Source organism: Cucumis sativus, chromosome 4 (genome assembly GCF_000004075.3).
Source record: "Cucumis sativus cultivar 9930 chromosome 4, Cucumber_9930_V3, whole genome shotgun sequence".
NCBI lineage: Eukaryota > Viridiplantae > Streptophyta > Magnoliopsida > Cucurbitales > Cucurbitaceae > Cucumis > Cucumis sativus.
The window spans coordinates 4,128,431-4,147,670 of record NC_026658.2 but is presented as its reverse complement, the minus strand read 5'-3'; the positions used below and the strand labels follow the sequence as shown (position 1 = coordinate 4,147,670).

Here is a 19,240-nt window from a genome sequence, read left to right as displayed (position 1 = left end):
TTATTTGTGTTTATTTATATCGATAGACTACTATTTGTGTTTATCTATATTGAGACATAAATTCAATAATCACAAAGAATAGTGTATCTTGATCTATAGCAATCTATATTTTACTATATTTGTAAATATTATCGAAAGTTTTATGATGTAAAATAATTTCTTAATTTTAACCTTTTATCTTCATGTGATTTTATAAATTTTCATCACATTTTAATATTTTTACCTTTTAGAAAAAAATTATGTCCAATTTATTGAAAATCAGTCATAGTTAAAAATAAAACTCTCTAACTGTTTATTTATATAAAAAAATATAAAAATCCAGAGGACTAATTTCTCAATTTAACGCAATGAATTAATAGAAATATAGAGGAGAAAAAAAATCATCAAAGAAAGAACTTTAAGTTGCTACTAATTTATTATACATTTTAAAGAATTACTAATGTAAAAATTCAACTTGAGATCAAACATTTGCCTTTAAAAGAACTAATTCTAGAAGTGAAGAAATAAAATGGAAGTTGAAGAATATAGTCTAAGTTATTTCATAAATAAATTCCTCTTGAATGGATCACTACAAATTTCAATGACAACTAACGATATAACAAAATGCATTTTCTTAATAATATTACATTGCCGTTGGAAAATATGACAAGTTGTTACATACGTAAAGAAAAACCTCTACTCCCCTTTATTCTTCATTACAAGTAAATAAGTCATTAGACTGGTGGAATGTACTTATGCATTACATGATCAAGAAGAAAAGTCCCTTTAACTTGACTGACAGAAACTCCTCTTCAGGATCGTTATGAAGCCGCCCTGCGTGCTACTCCAAAGCGTCCATCCAGGTTCAATATAAATAACTTCACAAGTATACAACATATGGATGAATAATGGTAAACAAAACATGTATGGAGAACAGGGATGCGCCAATGCTTCGGTTGCGCCAATGCTTTATTAACTCATCAGTTAAAACATCTTCGAATCACCAAGATGCAGCTGCTATTTAAAGATGATGCAAGAGTGAGAAGGCTCATAAGAGAACAGGGAGGGACACTTAACTTTCAACTTGCATCAACTCAAGCACCCCTTGGCTTTGATTAGGGAGGTGGAAGAATGTATGGGCTTCAAAGCATATGGTGGGCTGATAGTAATCAGGAGGTAATTGCTACATAGCATGAAAATTTTACTGAATGATCAAAAAATTAATTCTTGAGTCTCCATTGGGGATGACCAATAACGCAAGAGTGATTCCACAGTGAGCCTTCGTGTTGCACTCAGCACTGAGATGAAAAATCGACAACCATCAATCTTGTATTCCTCTAAAGGATGCCTGTGCCCAAAGCTTCTCACATTTACCTGTCATGTTCCATGTAAGATTACGCATAACTAAAACGTTGTTGGAACAAATGAAAGAGTAAAAAAGTACTTATATACCGCAGAACTGAGTCTATTCATGTTTATGAGATGATCCCTCCAGAAACAATCTAAAGTCTTCACAAGAACAGCTCTCTGCGTTCAAACAAAAATACGGACATAAGAAAAGGGAGAGATAATTTAATGAAAAAATCAGTAGCACTTAATAAGATAACATGATTTAAAGAGACTTTTTCAGTTGTTAATGTTAAGTCCATTATCAACTGCCATTGAAATGTTTTTGTCCTAAATGATCAAAAGCTTTTTGTTAGGTACTTAAAGCACCTTGGAGAACTACACCTCAAAAGCCAACTATTGGGCTGGGAGAGCCAAGCTGCTTAAGTACCACATTGGCCATCCCATTCTAACCAATGTGGGACAAAGACATCTCATAACTACCTTGGAGTAATGCAAGCACACTGCAAATCTCTCATCCCAAACCTAGTGAATATAAAAGAAAATATTGAGGCCGAATTTATTAGCTGGTTAACAAGGCTAGAAAGACGGTTGTGGGTAGATAGTTCGTGGGAAATTGTGTGAGAGGTGGTGTATTTTAATGTTCTCCTCTAGGCTCCAATTCTTTTTTTTTTTTTTTTTTTTAAATTGTCCCTTGTTATTCCCAAAACAAAAGCCTTTGTACTCCCCCTTTGGCTTGGCCCATTTATTGGAGGCCCTCCTTTGTAGTTCCATTTCCATATTGAAGCTTGTTTTTTAATTGATAAGATATGATAAAACATATATATACACACATCAGAAAGTGAACTTGAAGGACCAGGACCCTACCTCAATTTCCTTCACATACGAATCATCATAACCAGATTCTTGAATGACATTTAAATATGAAGCAATCAGAAAATCCCCAAGGTATTTGCGAAGTAGGTTAGCAATCATTCTGTACCTGCCATTTCTGCATTTGAAGTAAAACATTAATGCAATTATGAAGTAGGATTGATGGATAAATAAAATTCAGAGAGAAAAATAAGCTATTCATAGAATTCAATGTCGCATACTCACGGTGTCAAATCATCAGAGCAGATTGAAAGCCAGCGTTCCAATGAAGAATTTTTCATGCGAATCCCTCTGAAGGCATTAGGAGGTTTTGGCATTTCAGGAAGGTTCAAGTTGCAAACATCTGTAGAGATCGTTTGATGTAATTTCATAATGGCTTTTAACAGTCCTTCCTCAGTGATTTCTGCGCCCAAGTCTGCACAAAAACATCTACGGTTGAACTCGATAGGAATAAGAAAATCAAGAATCAGAGAATGTTACAAGATATTAACTTACCCTCCAAAATTTTCCCACCGATTGTCTTAAACTCTTGCACAAGTTTACCCAATCTCCAGCTTCTGGGATGCTGCCATACGAAGAAGTTTATTTAAAAGATGAAAATGTTATACAGCCAAGCATAAATCTTCAATGAAAAGATGAATACACTACCTTTTTTGGATCCACATGACTAAAGACAATCTCATCAACCACAGCTTGCATATACCTATAAACAAGTACAATTTAGCACAAACATTGACAAAAACTGAGCAGAAACCTAATGGAAACTAATGCTGTTTTCCCTTTCTTAGTTGGTTATTAATAGTCGGTGCAATGAAGATCAAACCATTCAACTTTCTTACTTGGGCTGTTAATTATATTTTAACGAGTGGTTTTTCTACAACTAGTAGTAGACCCATTCAGAAAAAAACTTGAGTTGCGGATGGGGAAAATTGATTGTCGTTCCAATCCAACCGGCTACTATTAATAGATTATTCAAAAACAAACAATAGTTAGTTTGAGGTTAGCTCACAGGTATGAGGTGTCTAAGTATCTAACGAACCAAGCATTTTGTCCTGTTACTGTCCGACATGAATTCCTTTAGCAGTCAAATTTACTTTAAGAACATACAAGCTACTTACATGAACTCAGATTTAAACAATTGAAAAAAATCAAATTCACAAATCAAGATGCATTTAAGATTCTTCTTGTTTGCCACCCCGTTCTCACATAATCCAAGCTATAAGACTTAATATTCAACAATAGCGTATGCCTAAATTTCAACTCTATACACAGGATAAAAAATATGGATAGCTGCTGACAACTTTTGAAATAATCAACAAGCTAGAAAATGCATTCAAATATTTAGTTATTTTCTGAGTTAGCCGATTAGACGAATTGCAACAGCATAGCCATTCACGTTTAGAAGTACACTCACTGAAATATGTGTTGAGTACAACTTTCATTATTGCCAGTCAAAATCGACTGTCGAAGGTTATAGACATGCTTGCGCTGCACCTGGTGAAAACAAAACATTCCATCAGTCACCAATAGATTGTTGTATAATTTCTCAAGCCAATGCTAGTTCAACTCAATATTTTTCTGCAAGTATTATAGGGAAAATCAACAACAATATTTGGTTAACTGATGACGATAACAGGATGGTATTACTAAATACAGTCTCTTTGAAGCCAGCATTGCATATCCTATCCTCCAAGGAGTAAGTGGGATAATCAGTTCTGTGTTTTTTTTTTTTTTAACAAGAAACAGTTATTGATAGAAAGAAATAGAAATTGATTATATGGGCTAATCAGTTAATACAAAAGTTCCAACAAAAACTTAGCCTCCATTCAGAACTGACCTCTAACACTTCATCAAATTCAACTAGGCTCTTCCGTATACCAAAGAAGTATTTCTCTGCATTAATTTGTAGGGCCAAGAGCTAAAACAATATAAATACAGTGTATTAATAACAGAATCCATTATTTTCATGAAAAGGATGATTTAAAAAATTAAAGATTATAGCAAAGCAACTGTTACCTGTTTCACAATTGCATCACCTTCAATTGGAATATCTTCATCATTAGTTATTCGAGAAATGAGTCTCACAGCCCATTCTGTATCAAAATTGAACTTTTGAAACATCTCATCTTGCAAGCTGCCAAAATTTATAGGACATGAATTATAGCTACAGCAAGCTCAGTTCAAGATAAACATGCACCTATTTAGTAGCTTAAAAAGCACGCTCTTTAAAGTTAGGGTTAATGCATTCTATGAATCAATCAATACTCTCAGATCAGCACCGTTATATTGGTACAATAAACAACAAAATTCTTATATTATCATAGAACAACAAAAATGGATGCAAAATTTTGATCTCTTTTAGTAGGATTGAACCTTCAACCTTGAGGGAAGAAGGTTGTATCAATCACCACTGAGCTAAGCTCACTCTCGGATGCAAAATTTGATTCAAACCAAGAATCTTGGCTTCAGTCTATCATCCCATTAGAACTCATCCCATTAGAATTGATCTACGTATTTAAAAATTTCAAATGAGGTGCACATTTATAGGCAGGCGGTATGACAACATGCTCTTTTGTATCATGGGATAGTATTCTACCTGACCATAAACCGGGTTGATCCAGGGTCTCCTTGTCTTCCTGCTCTCCCACGAAGCTATCAGATATCATGACCATTTAGATCAAGATCCAAGTGCAAAAATGAAATCTCTCTTCCCGTAGGAAAATAATAAAAAAGTAGGAACTACAAATTTGAAGATCAAGACGATGAAATAGTTATCAACAAACTGCTGGTTCCTTTATTTGAAAAAAAAGTCATTTAATTAATGAATGAACTTGTACTTTGAGCATTAGTCTCATTTATTATTATTAATAAAGTGGTTTGTCTCCATTTCAAAAAAAAAAAATGAATGAAATTATAAATCAAATAAAATAACTTCCAACTACCCAATGTGGTTACAAAAGAATTTCCAATTTGAGACTAGAGTAGCAAGAGAGTAACCACAAACTGCGAAGTGTGATGACCATTTACACCAAAAAAAACTATAAAGGGAATACTATGCAAAATCCAATGAAATGAAGATTCCATTTGATGAAAACCCAAGAATTCCATTCACCAGAAACTCCAAAGAAAGGCCCTGATGGCGAACCAGATCAGCTTAACCCTTTTTTTTCTTTTTAGTGAAAACAATTTTCATTGAGAAAAAAATGAAAGAATACACGGGTATACAAAAAATCAAGCCCTCAAAAAAGGAGAGTACCCTCTATCAAAAGGGGCTCCAGCTATGCAACAAAACGCCTAATGGCCCTATAGGATAATCCTTCGAAATCAAAACCAAAGAGAAACATGAAAACGAAGAGGGACAAAACATCAAAGGATCCTTACCCACACCTCTAAACACTTTCCTATTTTAGTCATTCCACAAGCCCAATAAGATAGCGCCCACCCACCCCTGCAATCAGCTTCTTGTCCCCTTTGAAAGGTGTGTTCCAGAGGGATTGAGATAAGAAAGTCATGAATAAATGGGTGACCAGGAACCAAACAAAGACTTCCAGAATCATATTACAGCAGTTTTAAGCCGCACAGACAAGAAAAGGTATGACTCTGAGTTAGTTTTACACAGTTAAATATACTAGCACCTGTGTTTATGTATAACAACTTGAGCTCTCATGCAGAAAAATGAAATAGAATACAAGGGCTTATAAATACAACCAACAAAGAGAGTCCAACTAACTACGGAGAAGGACTCCAATCTAAGAGAATAAGAAAAAGATTTGGCTCATAGTAATGAAAAAAGAGCTTAATAAAAGAAGCCCACAACGAGGTATTTAGTCTGATGTCATTCCAAAATTCCTCCATGGACCCGTTGCCCTCTCTCTAAAACTTTTGTTATTTCCCCGAAGCTAAATACCCAACAAAGCTCCAAGATAAAGTAGCTCCAATAGACAGTCATGTGCAAAATTAGTTATAATCATAATCACATGGACCAAATCATATGTTGGGTATAGAATCTCCTAGTTTTGCAACAAAATCATTGTGATAAGACAAACGAAATTTCAGAGGGAAGGCCAACCTGATTATCAATTCTCCGGGACTCGTGTAAAGATGTTCCTATAACGTGAAGACCTCCAAGCCTTTTTACTTCAGCCCCTTCTTTGGAACAGTGCACTTCACAATCCTCTAAAACTGACAAATAGGCAAGTGCTACAGTGGGGCCAAGAGGGTATGTCTCAATCTGTTCATCAGCCAGCCTCTCTAACTCTTTGAAACTCATAGACTGGCTCATTTCCACCGACTCTAAGATTATGGATTTTGCCTCTTTATATGTCCAGTTTCTACCTTCATTTTTGCATACATATTTAGCTGGAAAATTCATAAGACAGAGCATAAGAGTTCAGTATCCTTGCATCACTCGTAATAAACGTACAGTCATATCATTTAAAATGATTCCTGAGATCAAGTATTTTAAGAGATGACAAACCCATTAAAGCTGTCTTGGCTAGCAAAGCTAATGACGAAGATCCAACATTTATCTTGGACAAGACCTACAAAACAATGTAAATTAGATACGTAATTCGCACATTAGCTTCACAAAAGTAAAATAACCATTGTAAATTACCTTCCTTGGAAGTTCTTCACCGTCAATTTCATAATCAGGAGATTCTTTTGTCAGAAATGAAAGCAGGCTGTCTTCTATAATTTCTTTTGCAAGCATCTTCAAGTATTAGACGAGTTTTATAAAAAATAGTTAATTAAAATAGATTAAAAAATGAAGCAACTTGTAGTTGTAGAAAGGGAGATACTTCCCTATACCTAATTTTTATAAGAAAGAGAAGGTTGTATTTTTTTTTTTTTTTAGAAAGGAAACAAGACTTTTTCATTGAATTGAATTGATGAAAAGAAACAGAAGGTTGTATTTTTTTTTCTTATGAACAGTTTTCTTAAACTGACATAAAAAACCGGTTTCACTTGTATACCTACTTTTGGGTTTCCTCCTAGAATTATGTCAGTGCCTCTTCCAGCCATATTTGTTGAAATGGTGATGGCATGTTTCCTTCCAGCTTGTGCAACAGTTTCAGCTTCCCTGGCTGCATACTGGGTAAATGGAAGAAATAGGAAGGCAAAAGGGTTTTAGTATAGGATTTACAAAAGTTGATAAATGATGTTTTAGTTGGTAAGACATTAACCTTGGGCCGTGCATTCAAGACATTGTGGGGAATTTTTCGTTCCTTTAGTAAGTCAGATAAGTATTCAGAATTCTCAACGCTGCATCAAGAAATGAGAAAACATTAGGGTAGATATACTCATAAGTCATAATGCCTCCAAAAGTGAATTAGAAACCCTTCCCTATAAACAAAAGGACAATATAACCTTCAAAATAATTCTTAAAAAATAAAAATCAACTTGTTATAAATACATTTCAACAAGAAACAAAACATTCAATTAAAAATAAGTATCAGTCCATAGATAATAATGAACAAAAAATATTGTATGTTGAAGGATACAAACTCTCTTTGAGCAAAAAGTAAGAAATAAATCAGATACAATCAAAAACTTTTTTTTTAATAAGAAACGGAGAAGTATATTCATTAAAAGAGCCAACGAAACAGCCAAAGGCAAGGGTAGAGGAAACTCCCTCCCTGAGAACTAATAAAGAAAGGCCCTCCATTGTTAATAAACAGTAATAGTAATATGTAAAATTTTCAAAAATTTTACCTCTTCCTCTATCCTATCCCACAGGATACATTATTTGTAGGACCATCGTTTTCCTTTCTAATCCAGGTTCATTATAGAGAGAGAACAATGTTCTTCAACAAATCTTAAATCAAGTCCTCAAACCTGAATGAGGGAGACATAAGGATTTGGGGTAGGTGAAAAATCATGTTATGTGCAGATGGAGAAATGCTCACAATATTCCTTCCCTTCGTGGAACAAATGGACAGATGAACCCTACTATTTCAATCATTTGAAAGAACAAATCCACCAACAAGAGGAAACACAAAATTGTTCTCTCGTGTTGGACCTCGTAAAGGTCCCATTAGAAAGAGAATTATCCTTAGAGGGCCTTGAAAGGTTGGTTGAACTTTCTCATGCATTTTGGTTACACAGCGACATGATATTTTCCCGCACCTATCAAATAAGCATTAAGTCTTCACCAATGCACCAAACACTCGGAAATTATAAATTTCCCCCTGATGGCGTTTCTTCAACCATGGATACTTGGATACCAGAGATCAGAGATCCAACAAACTCAATGGTGCACCAAGTCAGTAGAAATTAAGATCATCCCACTGAAGGATTCGACGTATGGTTGGTTGAACTTTCACATATTTTTGGATGCATGACGACATGAAGATTTTCTCACATCCATCTAATATTGAATTCTTCGCCATCGCACCAAACACTGTGATTTCTGTCCAAAAGTGTTTCTTTTAAACGAAACAACACTTTTCGTTGATAAGTGAAAAAATCCTAATTTTCGAATTCCAAAGAAACAATAATAACAAGCACTAGAACTAAAGATCAACAAGTGCACCCCGTTACCTCAACTAAGTTGAAACACTCATAGCACCCCCGTCACACCCCAACAAAATTCGACAATTACAATAGACAACTAAATTCGACTTAGAACGATGAGAAGGCCTCATCACATGTCAAAAGTGTTTACTTGACCATAGATACTAGAGATCCAACAAACTGAATTGTGCACCAAGTCAATCGTCAACATCGAAAACATCGATGGCCAAGGTGAACTTCCCGTTCCAGAAAGAAACAATTCACCTTGCAATACCAACAGAACGAATAGTAAGCCATCTGATGTTCCTATAACTCCATCAATTCAACCAAACTCTTATTCACCTTCTAAGCCCCGATTCTAGAAGGAAAACAAAACCATGCCAAATCAATAACACTAGAGTTTTTAATTATTTTTTCTTCTGATCCCAAACCCCTTGACATTCCACTAAGCCCAGATACTTCTACTCTGAGCTTCCTTCAACAGTTTGAGTGCACCAATTTTCTCATAATTGATAGTGTAAACAGGTGAAAAGTTCTCTACTTCCTGTCCCTTCTTTTTAGGAGTATAAGGTCTTCCTTGCATTTTTCTAGGACTGGACCTGAAGCACAATTAAACATGACCGTCAAGGCCTTGCCATTTTCTATCAAGAAAGTAAAGGGTCTAGGCATTTGGGTTACCTCCCTAGCTCCTTGAAATGCAACCTCTTTGCGGCTTCAGTCAAGGTAGCTCCATAAACTAGCTTTACTGTTTTTTTTTATAAGAAACTCTATATAGTAGCTTTATTAGTGATTTCAAAATTCCAAAGATCATTAACAGATGGCATTAGTAGCTCTATATACTACCAGGAAGGACATCAAATCAACCACGCTATTAGTAAATCTAAATGAAAATCCTAATGTAAAAATGAGGGGGCTTTGTTTGAGAAACGTATATGTGTGATTCAATTAGGGTCAAACTTTACATGCCACACTGGCCAGAATAAAAAGATGAGTAGAAAATACCTGGTGGTTCCAACTAAAACAGGACGGCCTTGTCTGAACATGTATTCAACTTCTTGGCGAGCATATTCCCATTTTCCTCTGGCAGTCTAACAAAAAGAGAGACCAGAGAGGGTCAAAGTGAAAAATTGAACTATATGGGAAGGTTAAAGATTATTAAAAAAGTATTAAAGTCTTACAGCAAAAGCTTGAATAGGTAAATCTTTACGTATGTTTGGCAAATTTGTGGGCACTTCAATTACAGGTGTCTGAAACATTTTCAAGAACTCCTTCTCCTGAAATAACAAATACTCTTTATTGCCAAAATGACTAAACAAGAACATACAAGAGCAAATTCAGTTCATCTACATCAATGCCCACCTCAGTTTTTGCAGTTCCAGTCATCCCTGATAACTTTGGATAGAGCTTGAATAGCGACTGATACGTGATTTGTGCCACTATAACTGAATCAGCCTGAAAATAGTACACAAAATTAGACTAAATCAACAGCATATGTCTTCTTGTCTTTCTGAGAACTCTTATAGAAAATGATAAAATACCTGAATCTTCAGACCTTCTTTGGCCTCTACTGCCTGATGTATTCCCTCAGACCATCTTCTTTTTTCTTCCACTCTGCCGGTCAGCTGCAGAAATTATACCTGATGTTAGAAATGGTTATTCATATGTTCACCCTTGAAAGTTCTAAGAGAATGCAACCAATATCGTACAAAGGAGACAAGAAATACATGGCAACTCAGAACATAAAAATATTTCTTTATATATATAATAATAATAATAATGATAACAACCCCTTTTATTGAGAGAAAAGAGGAAGAAAAAGGAAATCAGGATAAACAAAAACTAAGCCCAGAAAACAACTAAAGAAAGGGGCTCCAACTATAAAATACCTAAGGAATAGCTACAGAGGATCTTCGAAATTGAAGCCCAGAGGAAAACTTGAAATCTAATAAGAAACCAAACATCACTAGGATCCACTCTCCAACTCTCTAAACACTTTTCTTCCAAGAGAACCTGCAGAATAGCACACACCCCACCAAGCCACAAAAAACAACCCTTCTCTCAAAAAGGGTGGATGGAGGACCTCCCTGATCCTATCACTAATGTCCCTACGTTAAGCTAGTAGAATTAAACCATTTATAAAAAGTAATTCCAAACAAATCTAGCAAACTCACATCTCCAAAGAATGTGACCCAAATTTTCTACCGTCTTCCACAGAGTCAGTCCAATGTGTCAAATTTTCCATGTAAATATTGCAAAGTAAAGAACTTCACTTTCCTGGGGATCTTAATCCTCTAAAGAGAAAAAATAAGCAAACACCATTGTTCGGGCCATTTGGATTTCAGTTCTAGCCACAAAGTGAAATATGTTGAAGCTTCAACTTCAGGCAGCTTTAAGTCCTACCCTCTTCCAAGGTTTGTTATCTCAAGGTCTAGACAGCTAGCATACAAGTAAAACTACCTTTGCCACATAGCATACAAGTATACTCTTCAAAATAACATTTTTATCTCTTATGGAAAAGATAGTGAGGCGAAAAGAGAGAGGAGAGAGGGAGCATTTTTTCAAGTAATTAATTACGCTTTTCTCTTTGCCTCTTCAGTAAGAGCATATTTTTTATTCATTATAAACATAAACATCTATCTATCTCCGCGCAAGCAGCACAATTTTTGAATGAACACAATATGTTTCATATTGACGTAGAATAACTCAACACCAACAAAGAGATAAACAATAATGATGCTGGTAGAATAGTAAGAAAGAAAACACTTGCAATAATATATAAGTTTACCTCATTTATTATCAGAGCCTTTCCATTTCTAACTATATATTGGACATCACGTCGATAAAATTCTTTAGCCTTAAGTGCATTCATCACAAATCTGTATATGCCAAAGTTAAAAAGCAGACAGATTCAGAGTTCAATAAACATGGAAAAACCATCCTACGATCAAAATGTTATTTACTACTCCAAAAAAAAGCAAAACAAAAATTAAAAGCATATAAAACTTTTTTAAAATACTAAAAAAGAAAACTAGAAATACAAAAGAGATGTTCTCAAGGTGAATTTCAAGACCAAAACTAAATAATATTTACAAATAAAAGCCAAAACAAAAGATTGCACAATTACCTAGCCCATGGATCGTTTTCATCCCATAAATCATTGGTTTCAAGAGCAATCTCTGCCATCGCAATTCCTTCTTCGGTCAACTCCACCGAATTGTCTTTCAATTCCACATTATAGTGCTGATACCAAAGTATGCAATTTAGAGTAGAAAGAACACTTGAGTATGTGCACCTTTTGTTACTGATCATTTGAAAAAAACAAAGGCACTCAGATTCTTAGTGCAAAAGAAGAAACAAATTAAGTGATCAACTCACAACTCCCTTCACAAGCAGTTCTGCTACCTTCGCTGCAACTGGATATCGACCAGCATCTTTGCTAGCCTAAGAAAGAAAATAACAAAGGCAATATTACTTTTCATGGAAACCACTGCTTCCAATATAGTAGAGAAACCAAAAAAATGATGTATTCAAATTTCACCCAACCCAATGAGAGAGCAATAGAAAATCATTCTCAGATGGTAGTAAAAACTACAGTTTAACCAAAGGCCGAGGAAAGTTTTCCTTCTGTTTTGAATGAATGCAATTGCTCAATGAGATAAAGCAATTGAAATCCTTCTCAGACCAAAGCAAGTTCCAATTAAAGATACAGAGGGCTGCCTTTCCTAAAATGAACTTAGTTATCAAAATAAATAGGAATATATGACTAGCATCATTACTATTGCAGACTTGAACAAAATATCCCAAGCTGTAGACAAAACCAGTGGGTGTTTCTCTCATTCGGTCTACGTCTTTGAGGAGTATCAAATCCCATTTAAAACCCAGACGAATTTTCCCATTACTTGCCCATTGGCTTTGTCCTCACTCTGAAAAGAAACTACAAGAGTTTTACCCACCCTTTACTGTATAGTAAGTTTTCTTATCAGTGATGGTGCTCTACTCTCAGTTCCTCAGAATCCAAGGTTGCTTCCCCCGTAAATGTGCTAGAGATAGTTGAGAATCTCTATAATCATCAACCATCAAGAAAGAAAGCTAGAACTGTAGTTGCAAGAGATGGTTGCCAGTATTTTGATGTGGGACAATGATCCACAAGGAGTAATCATGATTTAGAGGAGGGATAAAGATAAAACTGTTGGCCTTTGAGATATTGAAAATTCTAAACTTTCTTATGGACCTGTTTTTCTTAATATCTTGTAATTATCCTTCATTTTTTATGCATGCCAATCAGAGTGGTTACAGATCTTCTCAGCCTTATACCTTCAAAAAAATACGAAGAAGAAAAGAACAGCAATCCCACAAAAAATATTCCACATGCAATATAATTGCACTGCTAAAGTAACAAGATTTCCATACGCACATTAAGATGCTGAATTTCTAAATAAATAACAAAGAAAATGCAGGAGGATAAAAATAGATTTACCTCACCGCTTATTAATAAAGGATTTCTTCCTTCATCAATTAGAACTGAGTCAACTTCATCAACTATAGCAAAATGGAATGGTTTTGGCCTGTATTACATGAAATGTTACCGGTAGTCAACAAAGCTATGGTGACCAATTTCAAGTTGGTCATACTCATAACATACCATCTCATCACAAGCTGTCCATCGTTTCCAGCTAGATTGTCTCGAAGATAATCAAAGCCAAGTTCCTGAAAACAACCCAGTTTTGTGCTATGTCAGGAAATTCTCCAGATTTTAGGTATGTAGAGAAGGGGAAAAAACAAAGAATGATTCCTCAGACTATATGGGTGTTGGATAAAGGATGTCACTTCATCTACAAATTATAAACATTTAGATTAATAGAAGAGCAAAAACACTACCAATTTACCAGCACTTTGAGCCTCAGTTTTATCACTAAGCAGTCAACCAATTAAGATAATACTTCTTTTTTTATGAATAACTGAGTCTTCATGAAGAAGAAATGAAAGAATACAAAGACATACATACAAAAAGGGAGACAAACTACATAAGAAAAGGGCCCCAATAAAGAGAAATAGGACCTAGCAGATAATTAAAAAGGGTTTTGAACAATAGCCCATAAGGACACTAATTAAGATAAATACTTACTGAGTTATTTGTGTATGTGATATCACATCTGTAGTTGGATCTCCTCTCTTTGGCCGTCATACCCCTCTGCTTATTCAATTAAAAATACACCAATATATAATCAACTTTTCCTCTCAAAAAAGAAGAAGAGTGTTAAAACGTAACATAACTGCAATGCATGTATTTCAAATATTAAATCCGTAATTTAGGTCCTACCTTTTATAAAACTACAAAATATCCTGCAAACACCACCACATAAATAACAGCAACAACAAAAAAAAAACTGCTAATCACCTGTATTAAACCAACTGATAAACCTAAAAAGCGATGAACACGACCCATCCATTCAGCATCACGTTGAGCCAGATAGTCATTCACAGTTACAACTAGAAAAAGGAGGTATTGTTAGAGTTTGACCAGAAAAAGAACACATGCATACACTTCCTTTCAAATTTTGAGAGCAAGCCACTTGTAAATTACAATAAAACCAACTCTATGAGCCATACAGACTAGGAGCTAATAAAAGAAGTAACTTTGTACGGTGCAGGTACCTTTAACAAAAAGTGTTGGCACAATTTAAGTTGCTATTGTAATTCATACTATATGTTCTTAAGAGCATTCTCCATCTCCCTAGTATCTTTAGTCTTTAGTGTCACCATCAACAACAAACAAAGGCCACCAAGGATCAAGTAAGTCAGCAGGTCTCGAGAAGCCGGTAAATTTATTAGCAATAGAGAAACTGAAATTTTTGTCTCATGGCCAGTACCGGGTAGTAATGGCGCCGATGCTGCTCTACAAGGCAACAGAGTAGAGGAGCACCCACAACGGAGGATATCATTAAAAAGGAAAACTATCTATATCATTAGGCATTTTTATATGACGTTTACTCAGAAATGTGCAGATACAGGAAGTTGGTAAATTTATTAAATGTTTTTCATGATTAGGTTTGTCTCAACAACCTTGCTTTTTATAAGAAAACAATTTCCTTGATGTGGAGGAAATCACAAGAAGAGTCTCAATTCCAAGGAAATTACCAAAGGCTTTTCCATAGGGTACAAGATCTTTAAGCTAGAATTACAAAAGGGGAAACAATTTATACCAACTGACTCAGTGAGGGCTAAAGAGGTAGCATGTTCACCAAGTGAGGGCTATAAGATTATGCTTTGTCTCAAGAAACGTGATTTGCTCCTAAATAGTAGGGTAGTAAGACTGAACGAGGAACAATCTTAGGATTTAAATGTGTACAATTTGACCACTACCCTTCATCTCCCCTTTCCCTCCGTTTCTTAGCTAACATTTGTTGACAGAATATCACATCCAATTACTACAAGTTGACTTCAATTCATTTGCTACAAGCCGCGATCATATTCACACGCAAAAGTAAAATTTAAACTCCTACCATGAACACCTTCACCCGGCAGGGCATTGAGATATGCAGCCAATGTAGAAACCAACGTTTTCCCTTCACCAGTTTTCATTTCCGCTATTGAACCATCATGGAGCACTGCTCCACCAATAATCTATAGTAAACATAAACAAACCCACACTGATTACCATAATAATAACCACCATTTCAATCCAAAGAAAAACAATTCTACCTCCAAATTACATGAACTACAGATCATTAGAGCGGAAAGAAACAGATACCTGTACATCAAAGTGGCGCATTCCAAGCTTTCTTTTTGCAGCTTCACGGACCACAGCAAATGCCTCTGACGGGATCAAAAGTAGAAGAATAAGTAAATGGATTGTCACAAATAAGATAAATTGGATTATAAGATTCAAAATTTAGATAGTTAATTATAGAATGCTTCGACCAGATTGGATGTCTGCCAAAGTCTCTCCCTGTCTAAGCCTTCTCCTAAACTCCGAAGTCTTTGCAGTGAGCTGGAAATTGAAAATTTCATTTCACTTCGTGTTTTGGATGTAGTGTTAAACGTACATCAAAAACTACGACAGACAAGTTAGTTCAATGAACCTGCTCATCAGTAAGGCTCTGCATTTGCGGCTCAAAATCATTAACGGAGTCGACAAGACGATAGTAATCACGAACAACCCAATAGTTCATGCTCGTTAAATCACTCCAAGTCTTTCGCACAGTCCCAAAACTCTCCTAAACCAACAACCGTAATATACAGAGTAAATATTCAAACAGAAGAATTGCAGCCAGGAAGAAAACGGAGAAACAAGTAAGTTGGCAGAACACAAACTTTCAAGGACGCGGCAACAGGAGTGGCAGTGGCCACTGATGAGGAATTGACAATTGAACGGTGTCTCCGGAGACGATAACGCAACGACGACGACGTTTGGAAGGAAATGGGACTGACAAAGCCAATGGTGGGCTGCAGAGACGGCAGCAAGGAAGGGGGCTTCGGAAAAGCACGAGTGGTGGCCATGAAGGTTAACCCAATGTTCTTGCCGGCGCACCCCTTTTAGAACGAGCACAGACGAACTAAAAACGGCGGGGATTAGGCAGCCGCCGGCAGTATAATTCGGATGGAGATAAAGGCTGCGGCGGCGGCGGTGAAGTCTACGGTCACCGTGAAGAGGAGTTTGGGATTTTTGCTGTAACGGTGGGCTTTATTTTGGGCTTTCTTATGGGCTCTATAAGACAATTGGGCCCAAACTACAAATACCAATCATTCATCCTGAAAAATATCCATCGAGTTTTTAAAAAAAAATAATAATAATAAAATTTTGATAAAACTATTTTGAACAAAATCGTTAAAAAAACATAACTTTCTCCGGACGAAAATGTAAATATTTTATCAAATATTTTATTTTTATGATTTCTCTCGAGCTTTTTGTACATACTAACACACATCTGAACGATTATTCATATAGTAAGTTGTAGCTAAACTTTGATCAATTTGATAAGCAAATCAGCTTTAACCATTTTGATCGTAAGGTTCTATCTATTTTTGTTTTTATTTTATTTCATTTAAATTTGAATAAATAAAAAGATATTGTGTTTAATTGAGATTGTTAGATATTGTTTTATGTTGCACAAAATTATTCCTTCTTCCAGGTTTGACCATGCTCTATCTTTTCCAAATATGCAAAAGTGGGTTAGGAGACATTTCTAGAAATTATGTGAATCCAAAGAAGAATAAATAATCATAATAATAACAAATAGTGGAGGTTGTTTATGATAGTGACTATAGAGTACAAATATTTGACCCAAAGTAGAATAGGAGTTAGCATAAAGTTATGACAATTATCAAACTCAAAAGTCCCTAATCCATCTAGCCTTTTAATTATTATAACAAACACTTGGTGGGATTTGTTCACCCACCAATTAGGTGCCTATAAAATATTTTTTTCCAAAAAAATAACTTCTCCATTACACTAATTTTAATTTTACTTTAATTTGTGCAATTAATTATATTGGTATTTTTTAAATAGTCAAATAAATTAAAATATTTACAATAGTTTTTTAAATAACAAAATAAATTAAATTATTTGTCCGTTATATTTTGTTATTAGTAAATATTTTGTAAAATTTGAAAAAAAATTATCAATAATAGATTTATTGTATTCTTTCTTTTATTTTTATTTTTTTGTTCGTTACTTTGTTGTTTACAGAAGCATCATTTTATAATTAATTTAATATATTTGAATAGACTAATGAACTAAAGCACTTTGTAATTTTCTAGTGATCTTTCATAGAAAATTGAGGGCTAACTCGTACCAAAATGCACGACAACCTTTTCTAAAAAAGTAAAGCTATAATTTATTCACCCATTCAAACTTTCAATTATGTTTTGGCTTTTAGTTTTTCAATATTAAAAAAGAATGTACGTATATACATGTGTATGTACATACCCATATGTGTATATATATTTTAGTTTTATGAAGAACAACAACGATAATAAGACGTTTAATATTTATGTTACTTTAATTAACTCTTAGACATGTGAGTATACTTTTTTTCATTCATTCTTTCTCTTTTTTGTCTATGTATTTTAATTTATAATCTGAGCTAAACAACAACCTTGTTTTTCATTCCATATTAGTTTTTTATATATTTAGATATAATTTATGATTTTAATCAATTTTAAAATTAATCTTTATAGTCAGTTCTTAGTTAATTTTTCTTTATGACTTTTTTTTATTATTATCATTTAACCAATTTTAATAAAGAAAGAAGACATTTTGTAGTTGAAAGTTTAACATATATTGAAATTACAAGGATTAAATTAGGGAATTATTATAAATAACTAGAAATAAACTTAAATAAGTTATAGAGAATGGAATGAATTTTAATATATTTTGCAAATAGTTTTAGTATTTTGTTATTTTTAAAAATACATCCATTAAATATATACATAATAAAATGAAATAAAAATATTGGAAAATTTTCTAATATTTATTCTAGTGCACATCATGCACAATAAATAAATAAACAAAATACAGTATTTATCTAATTATGTATATCAAATTATTCTACCAATAAATGCTCCATTCTCCAATTTAAATATGGCATTTATATATCATTTAATGATCCATTGCAATATAATGATATCTTTTTTGGGAGAACAATAATCATTACACTTACAATCTCAAATTGTTTTGTTTTTGAGAAACTGAGACAAAATTTTATGGAAAAGTAGCTCTTAAAAGTTTGTTTTTGTTTTTGAATAAACTTAATTTTAAAAAATAATAAAATGATTATCAAACTGAGTTTAAAGTTCCTCAATTTCTTCTTCTTCTAGTTTTCTTCACCCACTTCTATTCTAAGTTAGCATTAAACTCCCTTATTTCTTTAGTATTAACAACAAATAACAATTAAGTATTGAGCAGGAACATTTTTACTCTTCTTTTCTTTTTTTTGTGTTTCTTTCAAGTATCCAACTGCAAGCATATACGGCATAAATAAAACATAGAACATCAATCAAGTATTGAACATGAACATCGAGCATCAAATAGCGAATATCTAATACAGAGTATCAACTCTTTAATATACAACATAAAGCATAAAATATCAAACATCGAACATCGTGTACTTTGTACATCAAATGATGTTCTCAATTGCAAACACAAATAGGGTTTTTAGAGAGGGGTGAAATAACAAGATACCATATTTAGTTTCACTTCTCAAAGATGGGCCATTTTTTGAGCTCCAAATAAAGAGTATGCGTGGAAATCACCCGTGCTCCAGATGGTACTCGAAGGTTACATTATTGGAATGAATATACAGTAGAGTAAAATTTGTGCACACCATTTCATGGTTGATGAGCTGTAGCTGGTCCAACTAATCATCTTTCCCACGGTGGCAATACACAGAAGTACACATTAAGCATCCAATCAAATGTGACACAAAAATTCTTCAATCTCTCTTAATTATTCTTTGTTTTTCTTTTCACTTCTATTCCAAGTTAACATTAGACCCCTCCATTTTTCTTTTTAACATTAAAAAATCTC

The 19,240-nt window shown here is 34.1% G+C and overlaps 1 protein-coding gene across 2 annotated transcripts; it reads right to left on the bottom strand.

Moving 5' to 3' along the window:
- Positions 1–515: 515 nt before the first annotated feature.
- Positions 516–16,370, bottom strand: LOC101222972 (protein translocase subunit SECA2, chloroplastic). Of its 2 annotated transcripts, XM_004146527.3 has the most exons (31): positions 16,027–16,370; positions 15,795–15,929; positions 15,634–15,703; positions 15,464–15,528; positions 15,216–15,336; positions 14,111–14,202; positions 13,838–13,903; positions 13,355–13,419; positions 13,190–13,277; positions 12,088–12,153; positions 11,837–11,952; positions 11,498–11,588; positions 10,251–10,334; positions 10,072–10,164; positions 9,891–9,986; positions 9,715–9,800; positions 7,383–7,461; positions 7,177–7,290; positions 6,815–6,910; positions 6,677–6,740; positions 6,269–6,558; positions 4,796–4,851; positions 4,216–4,333; positions 4,037–4,117; positions 3,614–3,693; positions 2,848–2,902; positions 2,695–2,764; positions 2,425–2,614; positions 2,194–2,317; positions 1,432–1,506; positions 516–1,353 (listed from the first exon to the last, which is right to left on the bottom strand). In XM_004146527.3, the coding sequence occupies exons 1-31, from the start codon at positions 16,210–16,212 to the stop codon at positions 1,192–1,194; spliced, it is 3,174 nt and encodes a 1,057-aa protein (XP_004146575.1). In that variant the 5' UTR covers positions 16,213–16,370; the 3' UTR covers positions 516–1,191. The 2 variants fall into 2 exon arrangements, with proteins under 2 accessions (XP_004146575.1, XP_011653197.1); XM_011654895.2 differs by lacking the exons at positions 15,216–15,336; positions 15,464–15,528; positions 15,634–15,703; positions 15,795–15,929; positions 16,027–16,370 and adding an exon at positions 14,368–14,410.
- Positions 16,371–19,240: the final 2,870 nt, after the last annotated feature.

What these genes read in the sequence shown, in the direction of transcription:
- LOC101222972 (XM_004146527.3), bottom strand. Translation starts at nt 16,212, where the DNA reads ATGGCCACCACTCGTGCTTTTCCGAAGCCCCCTTCCTTGCTGCCGTCT. An exon ending in TCACATACACAAATAACTCA is followed by an intron (nt 13,420 to 13,837) that starts GTAAGTATTTAT and finishes GGTTGTTTTCAG; the next exon opens with GAACTTGGCTTTGATTATCT. An exon ending in GAAAACGATCCATGGGCTAG is followed by an intron (nt 11,589 to 11,836) that starts GTAATTGTGCAA and finishes TGGCATATACAG; the next exon opens with ATTTGTGATGAATGCACTTA.